General features: G+C 40.9%; 1 protein-coding gene across 1 annotated transcript; it reads left to right on the top strand.

The window, feature by feature from the left end:
- Nucleotides 1-5384: 5384 nt before the first annotated feature.
- slc34a1b (solute carrier family 34 member 1b) lies at nt 5385-15356 on the top strand. Its single transcript, XM_070913024.1, has 12 exons — nt 5385-5445; nt 5541-5726; nt 6166-6312; nt 6599-6742; nt 8415-8526; nt 9042-9237; nt 10226-10321; nt 10473-10539; nt 10684-10851; nt 11042-11158; nt 14425-14549; nt 14766-15356. Exons 1-12 carry the CDS (start codon nt 5385-5387, stop codon nt 15354-15356), a joined length of 2010 nt encoding a protein of 669 aa, XP_070769125.1.
- The last annotated feature ends 6129 nt before the right edge of the window (nt 15357-21485 follow it).

The following is a 21485-nucleotide window of genomic DNA, read 5'->3' as shown; positions in this document are numbered from 1 at the left end:
TGCATGGCTGTTATGTGTCTCTTTTCCTTTCTCCTTTCTTTATAGTTGTACAACCGCAGTATTCCACAGGATCCATCCTAAACTTGAACCAACACCGAGCTTCACCTGAGAAAAATCTTCAGCCATGGAACAGAAGGCGAATGAGGTGCGTGAAAGCCTAATACACAAAATATTGGAGTCATTCTGGACCTGTCTAATAGGATCTTCCCTTTCTTTTGTCTCTCTAGTGTCCCACCACCACCTCCCCTCAGAAGCACATGAAGAACAGGTCCAAATCCACAGAGGAGATGCAACAGACAAAGAAGGTCAGCAGCAGTCTGACAGAAACCTCCTAGTTTTTCATACTTACAAGATTTCATGCTTCTCAGATCTAATGTGACTTCCTTGTCTTACCTTACAGGCCTTTTCCTCACAAAAATCCCTCCCAGGTAGACCCGAGCTGGACAAAGTGAAGGTGAGATGTGCGCATGTGTTCCTGTTCAACAAAGAGTGTACGTGAATGCAACGTTCTTACTGGGTGTTTTTAGGCACATTTCTAAATGTTATGTTATGCATTTATCAGTCTTGTGCACTTCATGTAGAATCATTTGAGTAAGTAATGGTAACATGGAAATGCAAATTGACTTGGAGCTGTATTTTTCCCTATGTCTCCCTGTTTATCAGGAGTGTCCAGACGGCTCTGACACGCCTTCGTCCTCCACGGAGGAACTAAAGTGATAAATGGATGGACCGACAGGACATTAGAGCCGCCATCAAGCTACAAGATCATCATAAACACAACATGCATAAAAATGTACATATGTACACAGGGAAACATACAAAATATTGAGGATAGTGAACTAGATAATAAAACGTGTAAGCAGTGCATTTATGACTGGTTGAAGGGATCTGTATAACACACACAAAGTCACGCACACTGAAACAATCGCATGTAAACAAAAGGACACCCGTGATGATGCTGTTTCATTGTACTGTGAGTGTCGTATATACATACCAAACTCCATGTGTATTGACAATAAAGTGATGCTGTTGAGTGACTCTGTCGTTACTCGTCTCGCATTTACATCAAACATCTGACATTTGATGCTGTACCGAAATACTATGTTTAAAACATTATTGAATATCTTGATGTGATGAAAGAAAAGAGTAAAACCTGTGAGAGGTGAAAAGATATGTTGTAAAACTGCAAACTCACATCTGCTATGATGTTTGTGTATTAGCATGTGTGTGTATAACCATACTTCAATCAAGAAACATGAGCAAAAAATGCAGCTGCTTTAATAGGAGCTTTGACTTTGACCGCAAGTCTCTTTTAGATCACTTTGTACTTCATTTGGAGATATGTTGCCCTTTGGAACCGCAGACTGGGCCATGACACTGGTGGTGGAAGGTGGAGAGAGACGAAACAGGTAGGTAGTTTAAACATCCTTCAGGTAAGATGATCACTGGCTGACAGGAAATTCCACAAACAAATCCCAGGAGAGCCATTGGAGAGCTTAACTGAGAGGTTACACCCTAGTAATGATGAAATTAGAGCAGAATACAATACAACTTCATGACTTTATGCCCACCAGAGTGGGAAATTGTCTTCAGGTCACTAAAGCAGCACAAAGACACATAACATAAAAAACAAATAGAACATCAGGAAAGGTATAAAACAGCACACTAGTGAAAAGAATATATAAAATATGTAAAACAAAGCATAAAACATTAAAAGATACAGTAGAGTGAGAATTGCAGTTGGAATAAAAGACTTCTCAAAAAAAGTTTTAGTTGCCAAAGGCCCTTTATAACGCCTCCCAGAGGTCAGAGTCTCAAACTGAGGAAGGAAAGGACGAGAAATGTCTGTCAGGATGCTTCTGGCTTTATCTTTTGTTCTGACAGTACACAAGTCACTTAGCTTCGTCTGGGGTTTCCCAACAGACCCTTTTCACAGCAGACATGTTGACATGTCACTGTAGGAAAAGCACAGGTGTAAACATTAACATTAATGAGGGCTGAATTCCATTTAGCTGCTTCAGGGTCTTGGTGTTGTGCATGCTGGTTCACTGTGAGACACTTCAATAGAAAACGTTTAATTCTAAGACTGATTCAGAGACTAATCTTCTTCAGAGATGGAGGTCCAGAATTGTACCAAGATATTTCAAACTTTCAACAGTTTTAACAAGTTGGCTGTTAAATACAACAGACCCTGTTATGAAATCCAGCTCAGCACAAATAAAAATATATTTATTTTACATTTATCTCCAAATTAGGGCATTTTCAGTATAAAATCATCTGCTAATTATTTTAATTGATGAATCGTTTTGATCTATAAAATGTCAGAAAATAGGGAAAAATCCCCATCACAATGTCCAAGGTGACGCCTTCACATATCATACATGATCAACAGTCAAAAACTACAGATAAAGATATTCAATTTAAACAGTAAATATTCACATTTGAACAGTCAGAACCAGTGAATTTCTTGCACTTTTTCCTTTTAAAAGTACAATTAATTAATAATAATAATCAAATTAGTTGCCAATTACTTCTCTGTTGACTAATGGATTAATTAACTAATTGTTTAAGTTGTTATCCAATCTGCAACTTTTGCACCATGTCATACCACCAGAATACTTAAACAAAAACTTGTGCTAAAAATGTCATTACATCTTTAGTCTACGTGACAGCAGTGTGAAAGACTGTATTAACTTTTATTTCTTTATGAAGAGCTTGAATTGTTGCTACAGTTACAGTACGTCACCTTGCCACAACACTGATGATAATAAAAATGGTCAAAGTGAAAAATATCTTCAAAATCAGACACATGGATGTCCATGTATCATCCGCCATATGTCCAGAGATAATTAACTTGACATGTTTCTATGACTCCCGTCACTCAAATAACAGACTGGGAGCTTATTGAAAGCATCATATGGTGTGGGATTAACAGGATAACACAGCCGACTGAGGAGCAGAAGAGGGTTAACAGTGTGCACCTACAGCTCATTGATTGGATGGTGTTTTAAGAGGCAGGATGGTGTATGATGACCCTCCCTGTGGCCTTTTTGGTTTATCCCCAAGCTGAGCGGTGGCCGCAACCTCCCCATGCCTTGCACATCTGGAGAGGGGATTAACAGCATCATGGAGGGTTTTTTTTTTTCAAAGAGCTCTGGAACCACGCCAGAGATTTAGCCATGTGTGTCCATATGTGCGTGTACGTGTCTGTTTCTCTTTTCTGCTGCTTAATGCTGCACCAAACCTCAAGGATTTCTCCCGCACTCGCCACCATTGACAAGCAGCAGTCTTGGCTCCAGTCCAGCTGCCTGCACAACAACAGAGCCGTTATCTCTCTCTGGCTCCCAGCACTCATAACAGTTTGGAAAGTAACAGCTCAGTCGAGGGGGTTATTAAGTTCTCTGAGTTTGTGGATGCAAGTCTGAGGTCAGCAGGTTTGGCAGATTTGGTTGAGAGCACTGCTGATATGACAGAACCGTAGCTGGAATAATTATTAACAATTACCCTGTTACTCAGGCCATCACGGTGTTCTCCCATGGTGGGGAGGACATTGCCTGTGGGTAGTGGGGTGTGTAAGTAAATGTGTGTACGTGTGTTAAGAGGATCTCAGATAATCTAGCCCATTTCCAATCACAACATGCTTGATCTTGAGTCCTGGCAAAGTAACTATAAGTACCCGAACATTCTGCACAAGTCAAGCAGATTACACTGAACGTGTTTGAAATACTTCCACTGACTTTATCTCTTGGAAGAAATGATCATTTAATACCCTGACTTTAATCTTTGCCGGCCACAGTGCGTGAGGAAAACAGCTGCGAGAGAACATGAACACACTTGATGCTTTTCTTCCAGCATTTACCACTAGATGTCAGATTTCTCCTGCTCTTACATGAGAAACCTCAACAACAGGGATCATCAATCACATCAAGCAGTCTCTGTTCTTTTTAGGATCTTTATCTGGCCCAAAAAATCAGGTGAAAAACAGCTGGTTGAGGAAGCATCATTCATCACCTAATACACAATGTGTTTTCCCAACTTGTGCATCACTGAGTTAAGGCTTTGTGTTACTGATTAACAATGAGGTCTCTGATGATGGAGCAAGTTAATGGACAAGAGATGAGGGGTTCCTCCTGACACCTACAGACCTGGTTGCGTATTTAAAGATGATTAACACTTCACTTTGATACTTTCCTTTCCAGGGGGTCATACACATCACCTGAGGCTGTTTCAGGCAAGGTAAGATACTTTACTGCATATGTCAATATCAAATATTTCTAATAAGTAATATTTTCATACTAATATCATATGTTTTTGTTATTATTTGAAATGACTCATTTATTCTAAATTGAATTCTGGCCTTTTATGTCAAGCTGTGGGACCCAAAGCTCGTACATCCTTTTGAAAATGTTTGCACGTCAGCCGTAACTCACTAACAGTTACTAAATGTTTCATTAATCCTTTTATTTTTCTACTTCCAGTAAAACTCAATTAGAAAAATGTTGGTGAAACACACAAACAGCATAGGGATATACACGAGAGTGACAGATAGTACAGAAACAGAGAGAGTGACAGACTGGCAAACAGATGAGCGTGGGGCGGATAGATTAGAGGATTCAGTACACACACACAAAATATACACAAGTGGTTTCAGAGTTTATTCAGTTGCAATCTATGGAACTCTCCCACGTACAGATAGACGTACATATGCTAACCCGGGCCTCTCTGCACATCAGAACCTGCAAGAGGATGCCACACAGAATGAGAGCGATGCAGCGGCTGTAATTACTGTAATTTCGGCTGCTGTAATTACTGAACTCACTTCCATCCTCTTCTCTTTTAAGAGACACATTAGTACTCCCTCCTCCACTGGGGTCCCCAAAATATGGCAAAGTGGCTGACATGAAAAGGGGGAAAATGGTCTCTTTAAGCCGAGAGCGTGAAAACCTTTGAAGGGAGTCGCTGCTCTATAGACAGTGGAGAGTCCCTTTAAGAGCTGACTCGCAGCTGCAGGAAGTGGAGGACAAGACAAGCTACATGGATGCTGATGTTTCCTTATTGATTCTGACAAGGCGTTCATTTGTTGAGAGGTGAAACGATGCCTCACGGTGTATGTGGTCCATGTTTGTGATTTGACCTGGAATCAAGGACAGCTGCCAATTACAAACAATGTGGGCTGCCTTTGTTCTCTTCTAATTGCTTGTTGATCTCAGTGGCTGGTGAGAGATGGGCTCATATACTGTGCAGACATGTTGGCCTCCTTTGGCTTCCTTTTTACTGCTGCAGGTGGCTGATAAATGCATTTACTCTCACATTTGTTCCCTCTACAATGGTGTCATCCTGTGATTTTAATAACCTCCATGTCTCCACACAGCATTCAAAGCACCATGTCCTCTCGATCTATAACTATAGTGTCCTCTGGACGGAGCACAGGGCTCGACTACAATGGTAACTTCTCCCATCTTTCTGGTTTTTTATGTCTTTGAAATGCCTCAAAGCTGATCTTCTCCACCTGAGCGTGTCCTCTTGTTCTTTGTTATCAGGGTTGAAGATGCACGGCACTCAGCTCTCCTCACAGCCCAAACTCCCGCTGGAGGAGGACAGGGAGTCTGGCCTCGGCTCTACCCTTGACCTCAGAAGCAGCTTTGAGGGCTACAACCAACATACCAATCACCCCTCAAAAACACCATCACTCCGGGAGGCAGGCAGACTGAGAGAGACAGAGAAAGGTACAAGAGTGGCATGAGGGGGAGAATCACACATTCGTCTCCTGAGTTTGGCAGCAGGTCTGATCTCTTTAAAAAAGCAAATAACAACAGCAGAAGCTGAACCACATGCTCATTAGACAAGGACATGTTCAAAAGACACACAGGGCCAGTGGGATCACGCAGTCTGGGCAACAAAGGCAAAATCCTGCTGTCTCACAGCAGTATTTGGCTTCATATGGGTAATGTAGTATATCAGATGGCTTTGCTCTCTACATGTGAGATTGCTTACTGTGGCTATCTCTCTCATCCAGAACTAAGAAAGAACGAGGAGAAACGGAGTGTGATGTCGTGGCCAGGAACACATTTTTGTGAAAACAGGTCAACTTTGCACTCCAGATTTAGGGCACATTGTGACGCTAACCATCTTTCTGGTTGTTGTTGTTGTTGTTGTTTTGAACAGACAGCTCTTCACAGGCCGCAGCAGTGAGTCCGAACAAGATCAAGCAGCTCCTTATAAATCTATCCAAGGTCCCTCTCCTCTTTGTCCTCCTCTTCTTCTTTGTTTGCTCCTTGGACACTCTGAGCTCTGCCTTCCAGTTAGCAGGGGGTAAGTGCTGTAACCCTCACTGCCCCCTCAGTGGGCTGATCGTGACTCAGCCAGTTGATGTTTGACAAATAAGTGAGTCACTGTAGAACAGTTCCCACTGTCCCACTGGGGCCCTGCTGTATAATTTACTGCAAACCTTCATCCGGTGACCTTTTGGATTTGGGGAAACAAGCAGTTTGAATCTTGTTTAACATTGCTCTTGGCAACCCTGTCATGTCTGAGACCAGTATTGTGTGTGTGTGTGTGTGTGTCTCTCTGTGTGTATGTGGGCGGCATATTTAACCAGGTAAAGTGGCGGGGGACATTTTCCAGGACAATGCGGTGCTGTCTAACCCTGTGGCAGGGCTGGTGGTGGGGATCTTGGTGACTGTGCTGGTCCAGAGCTCATCCACCTCCACCTCCATCGTCGTCAGTCTAGTGGCCTCCGGACGTGAGTAGTCGCATAAAAGTGTGTGTCAATGTGCTCATTTTGTCTGAGACATGTGTGTCTGTGTGTGTGTACTGTATACCCTGTATTCCTGTGTGTATCTCCAGGCTATTATTTTGCATGCAGATATTACAGTAAGCAAAACAAAACTGTAACATAGCAATACATACAGAAAAGACAGAAAACTGGTGCCATGGTGCATGTGTGGCAATAACAAATAGATGGAATGAATTTGTGCTTCATGGTTATAATCTCAGTTTTCTGGCTCCCAGCCCAATCTCATGCTGTATTCACTGTGGAGGATACAGTAAATGATGCTACTTCATTTGCTGCTCAGCATTAAGGACCAAATTAGCAAATATAGCTTGTATCAAACACATATATGTAAGTAGATGAATGTGTATGTATAGACACACATTAGTGTTTTCCAGCAGTCAAGTGTAAACTAGTTAGTTTTCTCTTATTTTGTAACATAACTTAAAGGATAAGGCATATTCTATATTGATCTTATTGTCGACAAATCCCACAAAATACCAACAATTGTGTTAGTCGATCTCTCAATACTTTGCAACATCCATACCCTTTCTGTGGCTCTCAGCCTCAGGCTTATTCATTCTTACTCAAGACAAACTCTTGTGTTCCAAATACAAATTTCTATTTTTAGAAAGGCAAAATAATTTCCTGAAACAGCTGGGCACTGTATTTTTCAGCAAAAGTTACTCAAACAGGAATAAATTGTGCATTTGTTTGATTACTATTTTCAGCTGTAGATTAATACACATTTCATCGTTTTTGCACAACAATGGAGGTCTTCGGCACACAATAATATCTATATAATATATGATAATATATCAGGCTTTTCCTACACAGAAAAAAACAGAACACACACAGAAAAAGGTTTTTGCTACACAGAAAAAAGACAATAGTATACATATAAAATATGAAACTATCTTTAAATGAAATTAAAATAACTTAACAATTAAACTTTGCATAATTCAGGCTTTTGTGTGATTATTACTACACACTGAACTGACTGACTGACTGAAATTGCTATTTTGAGATTGTAATGCTGTGTAACGTCTGAGAATTATTGTAATCCACCAGGTTGAACGGAGATCAGAGAGGTAATCTAATCAAACCATTGCATACCCCGTAATCTCAATGTGCAGTTTATCATACCTCAGAAGACCATTACTTGTTTCTAACAAGTGCAGGCTCTGAGGCCTCCCCTCTTTCATCTGGGTGGTTAAAGTGAATGTTATCAGTATGCAGGAGCCACCTCTCTGCTTCTAAATCCTTTCTGTAAGAGAGCTAGGAGAAAGATTACAGGTAATTATCAAAGAGAAAAAGAGATGCAGAGGCATGGATGTGTGTCTGCATGAGTGTCTGCATGTGTGCACATGTCCTCTAGGTCATCATCATTAGAGGCATCCTCAACAATAGCGTGAGTGTGAAGACTAAGCTGCCTCCACTTACCAGCAAATTACAATCACCTTTCATCTCCATTAAAACTCATGTGCAGTGATTATATGTGTGATGCATTACCATTCACAATGAAGGCAGACGTTCACCTATTTACAGTGTTTTTTGTTTAACTATATATTCATATGGTTTTAAGAGTCTTCAAGGTGACGGTGAAGTAAAATGTGTCGTTGTGTGTGGTCTCACCTCACAGTGCTAGAAGTGAGGTCGGCTGTTCCAGTCATCATGGGGTCCAATATTGGGACTTCAGTCACAAACACCATAGTGGCCATGATGCAAGCAGCAGAGAGGACAGAGTTTCAACGGTAAGTGAAGAAAGGTGGCGAGGCAGAGGATGAGTGGAAGCTGAAGAGCAGGGAAGACGAAGTTGAAATGGAAAAGTGAAGAGGATAAGTGGGGCGATGGACGAAAGACGGATGAAAGTGTTAAAAGTGCAGGGGAAAAGAAGAGGAGGGTGAAGAGAAAGCATTAGCAGCTGTTCACTGCCTCTTTGCTTCAGCCTCCATTTGAGTGTAATTTCTATAACAGTGACAATAATGGCACCAATCCACATTGATCCCACACCAGTAACCCTTTGGCATGAAAGATTCGGCACTGAACAGATGGCATGTTACTTAATCTCTGTCTGGTAAAATAAACAGTTTATGAATCTTTCACAATATACTCACACACTGAGTCAAAACTAAAATGCTCATTACATCACCCGTGTTCCAAAAAAGTTGAGCCATGAAAAGCAGATTAACAAGCAATCATTTGGAGTAGTTGATCACGCTGATGGCTGACCTTAGTTAACACAGAAAATGATCGTGACCCACTGCAGTGCCTTTGCCGGGGCAACAATCCACGACTGCTTCAACTGGCTGTCGGTCCTGGTTCTGCTGCCGCTGGAGATGGTGAGCGGCGTCATGACACGGCTGTCACACCTGCTGGTCTCCAGCTTCAGGTTTCAACCTGGGGAGGAAGCACCTGAGCTGCTCAAGGTCATCACCGAGCCAGTCACCAAGCTCATCATACAGGTATTAACTAGCAGCCAATCACCATATTTTTGGAATTGACCGTTTTCTAAACGCCTCCCCCAAACAGCGATTGTCCAATCATATCTTAGCAACTGTAAGTAGTAACGGCAGGTCTGTCAATGTTAGGATTTCTGTAGTAAGAGTTACACTGAGAGTTTGGAGGGGGGTGCCTTTTTTTGCCTTTCCAAAAAACAGAGTGAAAGTGTAAGGAATGTACTGTGTGTATCTGCTCCAATGTAAACTGTAATCATTAACATGTACGGCTAACTAGCTTACCACCTACAGTAGTAACAATGAGCACATCATGAAGGTTATTAAGGTGTGGGTTACAGGTTACATTAGAAAAAGTCCTGCTCACAGCTAGCACATCCACTGTGTAGTGTTTCTCCCACTGTGTGGAAGCCAGTCTTGGATGCTACAGAGTTTAGATTAACGGTAACCTGCTCTTTATTGAATTTGGGGAAGTTTACACCTCAGCAATGAGATAGTGTTGTGTTTGTCAAACACTTTGGTTAATTGTCCCCCTAAAAGCCTATTCAGTTGTAACATTAAAAGTGAAATCTAGCTAGAGCTAGTAAAATCGGCCAGCAACAGCTTCCATTTCAGCTGGCGAATTTGTCGCTCTCTGGCTAGAAATGAGACGCCTGTTTTTGAGCATTTCTGTCTGATTTCTGTCTGAAATCAAGGTCCCATTGTTAATACAAATTTTTAACAAGATAACAACGAGATTTTCGAGTGGCAAATCTGCCACCGTTATTATTGTAAACTGCTTTTGCGAGCCTGGAAAGCTTGATATGCATAGCAACAGTAACTAAGTTGGGCAGAGCTTTGCAAACAGTCAGTTATCTTCCCTAAATGTCCTGCTCAGAGACACTTGAATTGAACGTAGGCTTTCTGGTCAAAGGACTGAAGGTTTAATAATTTACCCCTGCTCTCCTTTAACTTACTGAACTTAAAAGATGCTAAATATTTCTCCTTTCACCCCCAGCTAGACAAGTGTGTGATCACAGGGATCGCCATGGGAAATGAGGACATGAGGAATCGGAGCCTGGTGAAAGAATGGTGCCAGACCGACCTTGTTATGGTAATGGCTCATCTCCACTGCTGTCTCCTGCACATGCAGACAATTGTGTCACACACTGGCGCCAAATAGAGCCTGTCACTGCTGCCAGTGAAAACTGTGCTGCTAATTTGTGTTCATTACAGTTGCTTCTTTCCTTCCTTCCTTTCTACAGTTTACTGACAATATGAGCACTGAAAATTGTGACCTCAGTCATGACTCGTCTCAATCATCACTAAAGTGTGAGTTCAAACTCAATAATATCTGTAACCCACCCACCCACCCAGTATGCATTTTCTTTCCAGTAATCATCCTGTTAAACATGTAATGAAACTGGATGTTCCTAGGATAATATCCTGATGATTGTTGGTCCTGTCACTCTGCAGGCAGGCATTTGTTTGTGTCTACCGAGCTTTCAGACCTCACTGTGGGCCTGATTCTCCTGGCAGGCTCCCTGGCTGTCCTCTGCACCTGTCTGCTGCTTCTGGTCAAGCTGCTCAACTCTCTTCTCAAGGGCCATGTAGCAAAAGTCATCCATAAAGTCATCAACACAGGTGGGCATCAACATGAAGCAGTTGAATACGCAGAGAGCAGTCTGCAAGTGAGCAAATAAACCAAGAAAACCTTTAGAAACTACTTTGGATGCAAGTTACACAAAAGAGGCTGTGTAGAAGATACAAGATACTGTGTTTATTGTTTATACATGTGGGTCATCTGTCCTCTCTCCTGTCTTTATCTCAACAGACCTGCCATATCCGTTTGGGTGGCTGGCAGGTTTCATGGCCATGTTTGTGGGTGCAGGTGTAACATTTGTGGTCCAGAGTAGCTCTGTTTTTACTTCAGCCATGACTCCCCTTGTAGGTGAGTGACGCTTTTGCACCTGTGAAAACTATGAGAGCCTCACATCGTGGAGATTATGCACTACATTCTGTGAAATTAAGTAAAAACATTAACAAGATAAAATGTGGCTATGAAAAAATCTACTGCACAAAATATGTATGCCATACATTAAAAATGAATATAATATTATAATATATTAACTAAGGGAAAATAATGAAACAACAACATCAAAAAAACTAGAAAACACTGCCCCTCCCTATGATGTAGGAGGAACATGGTGCAGTCCAATTTGCAATCAACACCATTAAAGCAGGTCTGATGCAGCTTGTTGGCCAGTCAGACAACTCCAGCAGCAAACCCCCAGGAGCACCACGTCCTTGGGTTCAGTGTGTGTCTGCTGGTGTGGCCATCACAATAACAAATATATGTTCTTTGTTTGTTGGTTGCCTGTCACTGCCAATGAGACAAGAAATCACCAGTGACTGCAGATCTTCTGCAAAGACATTTGGTGGACCGGTGCTGCAGATCTGTCAGTTTGGGTTAGAATTAAAATGTCATACATTCTGACCTACAGTACTTTCGTATTGCCTTTGCTCTTACATCTATGACCTTATTCAGCAAGTGTGCTGCTAATGGCATGCAGTATAAACACAGCATGTGCAGAAATCTTGCTGCATGTCTTTGTTTTACTCTACTGGATGTGTACTGTTGTCCACCGCCCACCTCAGTGACCACAGGAGGTTGAACCATGCAACACATTTAATACCTCTAGCCATTAAAATACTGAATAATATCAGTTTAACCTTCAAATTCACCTCTGTCTGAGTCTGAAACCTGTGGCAGCAATGCTTGGTTCTCACAGTATAATAGATACAGTATGTGAGTAACGTTAAACAGCTGTTTTATCCATTTTGTCCACCATTTAATTCTCTCTATAGAAATACTTTCAGGCAAATTGGACAGTTAATGGTAGCAGCCTGATGGGTAATTAGTCGTACTTTTGTTAGTTCTACATATGGCATCCAAAATCCAACTCTAATTCTCATATCAGATTCTACTCATTCATTATACATTATAGTGTTTCATTGCAATTTTTCTTCGTAGTAAATAGTGACTAATGCCAGCGTGACACATTATGCATATGTGCTTTTTTGTGTGGGATCAAAGGACATGGCTCTGCAGAAGATACTTCAGATATAATTCACAGTGTGGCGAAGCAGTGAGATTGAATAGTTCATGTTCATAACTTTACATTTCTGAGAGGCCGATAACATTACCGTTCAGATGCTCGTCGCCCACCCCCGACAACTTGCCTTGACTTTTGCAAACACCACGCCCACTTCTGTCTGTTCAACTTTACTTTGCAGCTCAGTTTGGTTAGTTTTCTCCTGTTTGTGTCCGGGGATCTCCGGGACAGTGGTGTTCGTAGTCCGGGGGCGATCCCAGCAAGTGTCCAGTCTGAAGGCTGGACTGATGTGAAGTTTCTTCTCATCTTGAACCTGCAGTTATGACTTTGTTTCCTTCGGCACAGGCCTTCAGGGAGATTGTCTCTTGTAATGTCTTATTAAACTTGACTCTAGCTGTGCTGAGTATCAGATCTTATCCTTGAGTGGGCCAGCACTGTGCAGAGGTGGCTATCAGTCATGTTACTTGCCTGGACTCTGCTTCTGGCGATTGAAATCACAGCTGCTGCGTATGTGTACTTAGATGATCTCACTTCATGTTGTACGTGTATCAGTTTATGAGATGACTTTGTTTTTTTTAGTTTTTTGTTTTTTTTAGGTAGTTAAAATGTGGCGGAGAGAGAATGACTGAAAACAACACCACACACATTTTACTGTCAATCAAACCTGGAAGATTTACCACTACAATCTAGCAGCTCGTAAACTGGGCTGTTGTTTCCAAGGCCACTGGTTTTTGCTCCGAGTTATAAATTCTAACACCACAACCTCTAAACAGACATTTACTGCTACAGTAATAAATTGTTAAGTGTACAATGAGCAAAGGTTTACCCGATTGCTCCAGTCATGTATTTAATGGCTAATTAAGATTAGTGTGTTTTCATACGAGCGAGAGAATACCTCAAATTTCCTCGTTGGCTAATAGCTCATTTGCCAGCTAGATGTGCCCAAATAAGGATATAAACCTGCTTATATCCACTGATCGAGTCTTGTGAAGTTTGTATGAACATGTTGCATAACCGGCACTGTATGCCACTGGCTAAATGAAGCATGTAAAATCAGTGATGACTGAGTCATCAGCCTGCTACTCAGTGATAAATGTGAGATGGGAATAATTTCTCATTTTAAACAGGAGAAATGAACCGTCTTGAAAAAAAAGCTAAAAGGCAAGAGACTGTACACACGGAGGATGATTTCCAATCCACAGATGTACATAATTAAGTATTTCTGTGTATTTTACTGGCTGTTATCATGTCATAGAATTGAGTACAGTAAAGGTTGAATGTCCCAGGTGATTTGGCTTGTAGTAGTAGCAGTTGTAGTAGTAAATATTAAATACAACAATGGCAATCCATACAATATATACACAGTAAAGTATGTCATAGTATCATGGATTGAAACAAATTAGAAATAACAGATAGAGAGCAACAATTTCAGTACTTTTAACTACACAGACTGTAGAGCAGCACTGCCCTACTTTGGTTGTCAGTTGCTGTCATTTGACAGTCGTTACTCATCTTATCTGGCAAAGGCATATTTCAGCCTCTCTGATTCCGCTGTTGTTTTCTTAAATATTTGGCTTTTGTCCATTACAAACACCAAGTACGAATGATTTTATATTTTGTCTATTTATCTGAGATGTAATTTGAGTTGAATAGTTTGAATTGTTAATAGTTATTTTGAAATCTATTGGAGTTTTAGTTTTCATGACTCAAAAAACAGAAACATTTATTTCTCTGCTGTGCTGCTACTCTGCTTCTAATCCTTGTAAAAGCAGTGATTTAAGATTATATCAGAAATGGATTCCCAATCACAGATTTCCACGTTTTTACAAGATAGATTAGTGTAGTTTGATTTGACAAATGTATGGGGATAAAAGATACAGCTTATCATCGCTAACACTTCACACTTTGTTTGTCTTCGTTGTAACTTTTATCTTGAGAGCTGATGATTGTCAATTGCATCTACTAGTTTCTCAGAAAGTACAAGATACTCTGCAAATATCTCAACAGCAAGCTGACAGAGGCTATAAGATTTCCTGGTTAACCATCTTTATTTACTGTCCTTGTTTCTTCTGACGCAGCATGTTTCTGTCATCTCTCTCAGGTATTGGTGTGATCAGTCTGGAGCGGGCCTATCCTCTCACCCTCGGGTCCAACATCGGCACCACTGCCACCGCCCTGCTGGCAGCTCTGGCCAGTCCTGGGAACAAGCTAGCAGCTGCCATACAGGTAAGTCTTTTATCAGATACAGCAGCTATTTTAAAACCGCAGGAAAATGAGACAAAGGAAAGTGAAGGCACGACCACCAATGAATATATTTTCCAGTGATATGCCTCTTAGTAAATCAGATGCTGAAGACACACACAGCTGTAAACTCGATGAAAACCGCAGCACACATTTGCATAAATCTGGCTCTGTATCTCTTTATCTTCTCTTTGCACGTAGATTGCTCTGTGTCACCTCTTCTTCAACGTCTTTGGCATTCTGCTGTGGTATCCTCTTCCCTTCATGCGTCTGCCGATAACGATGGCTCGTGTGCTGGGCGAGCGCACTGCCAAGTATCGCTGGTTTGCAGTCTTGTACCTTCTCCTGTGCTTCTTGCTCCTGCCCTTGCTGGTGCTTGGCCTCTCGCTGGCAGGCTGGCAGGTGATGGCTGGCGTTGGGGCTCCTTTCCTGGGTGTGACCATCTTCATTGCCTTGGTAAATGTGATGCAGGCCCGCAGCCCCAGTCAACTGCCCACTAAGCTCCAGACTTGGGACTTCTTGCCCCAGTGGATGCGCTCTCTCAAACCGCTCGACCGCTTGATCACCAAGGCAACCGTCTGCTGCAGCTTCACATGCGAGGAGGGGAAGCGAGAAGAAGAGGAGCGCATCTCCACACAGACGACTTCTGTTGACCTGAAGAAAGAGTCCACCCAGAGGAAGGCAGAGCTGGCTTATGACAACCCAGTCCTGGACTACCTGGATGAGAGCAGACCAGGTGTACGGGTTCTTAAATTAAAAGGGTTAGAGAGGTGCAACAGCACTCCACTGTAGTCAACCTGATAACTGAGAGTTATTTTGTACTCCATTTTGTCAATATTGTGGGAAGATTGATAAAAGCCATTTTATAATGCACCCATTTCTGATTATTGATTGACTGATAATTAGAGATAGCCTCCCGAAGCCAGCCTAAATATTAAGAGCTCAGTATGAGATTTTTAACCTGGAAAACGTCAACTGAGAGTCGACTGAACTCTGCAGCTGGAAGCCAGAACCAAACAGCCATCTATGGGCTGTGATTCCCATGTTGATGCAACATGCCATCTCTCAAAACTCATGATGAAGATGACAAAACAATCTCACCTCAAGGTCCATTAAATAGTTGGTCTGGAGCTTTTCATCATATTACATGATCTTGATTAGCAGAGAGTTTGTCCAGTTGTCTTGGAACTGTTGTCTTTCCATTTTTACTGAGGACTTCTAATCCATCAACTTAAACTGTCAACTAGACAAACTCCATCTGTTGATGAAGCCCATATGATATGATCAAAAGCCCCATGAACTAAACTGACCTTTTTTTCAACTGTTCTGGTCAAAAATGAACTTGATGAATATGTAACACAACTCATAAAATGAAGCATGATTCTGTAAGTGCATTAAAGGTACCCTGAGGAGTTTTTTACCACTTTACTATTGAGCATCTTTTTTTTTCTTTCTTTTTTTTTACAAGTGGGTCCCCATATTTGTTTCAATGCATAAGGATGCACATGCATGCATGAGCATGCGGGCAGCGCGATTCACATCTCGTCTTTGGTTTCACGCTATTCTACTGATTGACATTTGGTGGCGGTAACACGCCAACAAAGACAGTGAAGAAGAAGACGGCCAGCTAGCAAGCAAGATTTAAAATTGGCTTGATGTTTTGTGAAGAACAAGATGCACTTTTAGGCACATTTAGGGCACAAGGAAACACACAATGCATTTTGGTGAGAAACACTGAAAGTAAACATAACTTTTTCTTGTTTGTGTACAAGAGAACTCCATGGGGTAGCTTTAACTAGCCAACAATATTTCCTGCATATATATCCACACACAAGTTTGAATCGATCATTTAGAAGAAATTTGACAATATTTCCAGAACAGCCACCATGTTCTCTAGTGTGAACATCTTCTGCAAAGGCAATAATCACAGTTAATGCATGTCCAGTCAGGAATATAAAGGGTTAGAGTGAGTATAAAACTAATCATTATAAGCTCTTAAATGTCCCAGGATTCAGCAGTCCTGGGTGCAAAGTTCATCCACTTAATGTGGTCCGTTAGTGTCAAGAACAGATAGAAAGAAAATGAGACCAGCTCCGTTGTTATCCCAAAGTCTAATGATAAAACAATCTCATTACCAAGTTGATGAATGTTTGATCATTATGTTAAAATATATTAAAACACTTGTTATATAAGTGTAAGTGGGCGACTGAATATACGCAGACGCTACAAAGGATTCAAAGAATCATCACATGAGCCTCTTGATGTTTTCTACAAAGGAGTGTATGAATGTGTTGTAGCTTGTGTGTGTGCGTGCTGTATTGTTTGTGTGTGTATGCTTGTCTAAGTGGGAGACTATGCACACTCGGGAGGTGTTGCTGAACGTGTGAATATGTGCTGTGTTTTCTCTGCTGCACTGTAACAATTGATGCGTTTAAGAAATGTTGACTCTGTGAAGTCTGTTGATTTAGTGAGAGAAAGAAGTCAGACTCACTGTTCACTTTTATGGTGACAGACAAACGACAGACACTTTGAAGAGCGCTTTGTAAACAGGACGAAAGTACACGAAATAAATAAGTACTCTGTTTGTCTCTGCTGATAAAATTACAGCTTGGCGTTCATTCTTGTGTGTCTTACTTGAAAGAGCTTTTCCGTAGGAGGACGTGTCTGCTTTGTCCTCTCACCGTGCTCCTCTGATCCTACCATGCTCTTTAACATTTCATTGTTTTAAATGAGATGCATCTCCACCACCAGACATGGCAGTCTGGACAGAGTTTGCATCATCCTGCCGAGTCACCTCAGAGGCATTCGAGAGCAGCAGACTCTCACTCCTGCACACACTCACAAAAACTCACCCATTCTCTGAGTGAGAGCTGATGTGAGTGCTGATTATCTGCGGTGTGGGATTGAGCACAGGGAACTGCAGTTCAGCAGATCAGTGCTGGAGTCCAGCAGGGTCGGGTCGCGGTCCTGCCAAGCCCTCATGTCCGGGGATTCTCTGATGCTGTGATATTTCTTGTTGTTTTATTACCAGATAAAAAGTAACACATTTGATTAACACAACGACCTGTTTTCTTCACTTATCTAGAATCTGCAAACAATTTTATTTCTCAGACTGATTTATTTTTTTCTCCTGTGATTATTATTATTATTGTGATTCCCACTTCCTAGTCTACACTCATTTACAGTACATCCCTCTCCAGGTGGCATTAGGTTATACAGTATGTATGTGTTGGTGTTTATGTTTTTACAGAACGAGTAAGTATATCCTGTACTCCCTTCAGAGACTAAAAAGTCAGTTCTTTCTGCCATTGAAGCAAGACTTGCTTCATGTAGGTCTGAGGTCACAACACATTCTTCAATCGCTAATTTTCCTTTTCAACCCCCAAGCGCCTCAGATTTTGCTTCCAAAGCATTTTGCTTCGCTACCCAGGCGCTGATGCAGCAATAATCTACCAACAGCTACTGTATTTCTTGCTGTGTTAGATGTTGTCCGAGTATTTCTCAAAGGGATTATAATACACTTACTCAAAATGATGGTCGAGAGATATCATTTCTGAGAGTGGTAAAGTGTTAAAGCATGTCGGCGATCACTGAAATGAAAATGTACAATATTGTCCTGAAACCAAACACACATACAAAGGTGTGTGGAGGGTCCAGCAATAATTACAAATAACTTCAATTGGAAAGCTTTTCATAGCGTTAGTCATTATATTACTGAATGTCTAATAGCACTTACTGATTAAGAAGTTCACCTCAGCTATCAGTACAAAGCAAATGAGGCCAGCAACCACACCACATATAAGCTGAATTTAGGTTGTTAAAGAAGTGTTTCCTTCCATATCAGTTTCAGAATCAGAATCAGAAATACTTTATTGATCCCCCAATTTATATATTGTATTGTGTAAATTATATCCCCCCTTTTCTTAAAAAAGGTGGTCAAATGCAGTAACAATTTACTTTTAAACAGGTTTTCACTCGGCAGCCATGACCTATGTATCCCTAAAGAATAGTAACAAATTGCAGATTAATTTATTACACTAAGCAACATCATAACTGAATAAACAATAGGTGTTCGATATGTCCACAACACTCAGCCAGATGTGAAATGACTTCATACATTAGTACTCGCTACCTGATCCACTCAGTAAGAGGGACAGATTCATGCAGGTTCCACAAACACAGGCTGTGATGTCGAATTCAAAAACAAAATCACTCATGCATAGATTTACTAATGCTTTTAGGACAAGAAGAGTTACCTGTTTGTTGTTTCTAAAATGTTAAACACCATAACAGAACTGAAAAGGATCCATTATTATTGAGACTATGTCAAAACAAACGGTTCTTTCATGGCTGCTGGCTGTTGTTAAGTCAGCACTGTGTGGGCCTGTTGGGACTACATGTTTACCCAAACCTGCAGCAGGTGCTGCACTCATACGTAAGTTTACACATCTTATCCAAATGTACTGTTTTATTTTGCCATGAGTCCAGTTTGCTGCTAATGACATGTAACATCCACGTAATGCACGTTTTGTTTTATGTGTTTGATGTATTCTTCTAATGACTACGGTATGGCTGCTCTTGATGAAATCGTTTGGATGCATTTGAATGAGATCCTTTGCTCTCAGTGCAGTGACCTGCATGCCTGCAAATACGATCACAGGATCAGACCTCGATGGCAGAGCAAGGCAAAAAGTATTGAAGTATGGTGTAGTGCAGTATCTCAAACCCCTTTGTGCTTTAAGAGGGGGCATTAGAGAGCGTGTCAGCCACAGCTGCTTGTTGAACAATAATAGAGGTGAAGACTCAAGCATTTCTCAGTGCAGTCCAGCTCACCTCCCTCAGCAACAACAACTGCAAATAATGTTAAATGTTAGAAAAATTAAACTCACACACAGGGGCCAAATTATCACAGAAATTGTCCTTTGCCATTTGGTTTAAAGTGTTAAATAACTGCATTATTATAAAAGCTACTTTTTTGGCTGCACAACTGGCATGCAGACACAAAAGTGGGGAAAGTTAACCTGGGACAATATAGATGGTTCCGGTATTCAACACAAAAAGTGATTATTGAAAATGAAAAATATTCACCAAGTTTGAAAAGTTCTCATCACTTAAATCGTTTCACAAAGTATTTTTAAAATATTTTGAAACTTTCTTTCATATGGAAAAAAAAGATTGGTGTCAGAATGCATGCGACCGCTTTTCAGAAAATTTATCTAAATCAATCAGCCTTCAGTTCTCCTCTTTATCTGTGCTGCACTCACATAATTACCTCCTTAGCAGCACAAACACATTCTTATTAAATGCAGCTGAAATAGACAGAGAGAGAGAGAGAGAGAGAGAGAGAGACTAACAAAACAGATGGAGCTCTTCCTCTTCCTGCAGGGCAAGGTGGGTGGCTGATTTGAAATATGCACGTCAATGGTCTCTGTGTTGCTGCTGTTATTGTGTGCCGGCTGTTAGTGAAGGTTGTTTTCACAGTGTGTTAGGTATTACTGAATGCCGGCTAATGCAGTCGTACTTCGCTTCGGTTACTTAGCGTACACTGAATGTGTAATTTATTCTTGTTTAAACAGGAAGTTGAGCAACATTATTATCCTTATTTACAGCCATTTGTGACCATTATTTTAAACTATGCAGCATCATGTTAATGCCTACAATAAGTTTGTCACTATGATGAAACACGTGATTACATAAACACCAAGTGAAGAATACAATAACAACTGTGTGTGTGTGTGTGTGTGTGTGTGTGTGTATGCACAGTGGGAATTGTGCTAACCTCTGGGCCATATGCAATTTGTGCTGTGTTGGGAAATAATTCAAGCTTCGTGTTGACAATAAATCTTGCATAATGTGTTGATACATTGCATTAATTCCAATATCTGTGTGGTCAGGGCCTCTATGACCAGTGTTCATACATGCCAATACTGTGCAAACATGATGTAACAATGCAGCAAAAAAACAGGGAGCGACATTTTGTGTCAGTTTGTGAACAGCCACAATGAAACAGTGGACACATTTTCCTATTTGCATAATATGTGACAAAGAGAATTTGTAAAATTCAGAATGAGACGAGTGAAATATGCAATAAAACGTTTGTGAGAAAACAGCCTTTGATGTACCAGGAATCTGAAGTCTACATAACACATTAGCTTCTACTTTTAAAGGTACTGTAAAGCAGCATGTTGCTTGGTCATCGTGACATGCAGAACATAAACAGCAGGACTGGAGGGAAAAGCAGAAAACAACAAAAGACCAAACAAGTGCAAACACGTGACTTCGATCTTCTTTGATGGCCAGCAGTCAAACCTGATGCTTTTTATCTGTACATTTGACTTGATAAAGTGACAAAGACACACACATCTGCTCAACATTTATACTTACTTACTTTTTACATTTTTAATCAAGCTTCTCACTTCCCACTTACACAGAGTTTTATCCTGTAAACTTTTGACACATTTGGTCACCTAAAAATCAAATATGCCAGTGTAGATAATGTCAATGCCATTTTGTATATTCCCTGCATTTGCCCAAATCATTAATCTAAACTAATCTAATTTCATCTGATCTAGTATCATTTTGTAATCAAATGTTTGCTTGATTTTTAAATTAACGATGCGTTCAAAAGCAGACACATTTAATGAAGATACAGTAAGAAGTAAGAAAAGACATACATCAGACAAAACAACTTAAAATCCACATACTGTATATAGAATCTGAGATGAGGTGATGGTTTCAGTTTTGCAAATTCAAGATGTGCCGTGAACTCGACGACCCAGCGCTCACGAGATGGTGGAGTGGTGGCTCGCCAGCTGAAAGTGATTAACTCTCTAATTAAAAGTGAAGCGAACTCAAGCTTCTGCCAGATAATATTAAATCTGTCCCTCCAAATACTCCTCGTAATTTGCTCAGTGTTGAAGA

This window comes from Enoplosus armatus, chromosome 10 (genome assembly GCF_043641665.1).
Source record: "Enoplosus armatus isolate fEnoArm2 chromosome 10, fEnoArm2.hap1, whole genome shotgun sequence".
Classification (NCBI taxonomy): Eukaryota; Metazoa; Chordata; class Actinopteri; order Centrarchiformes; family Enoplosidae; genus Enoplosus; species Enoplosus armatus.
Note: the sequence above shows the minus strand (reverse complement) of the source record. Positions and strands in the feature narration are given on the sequence as shown.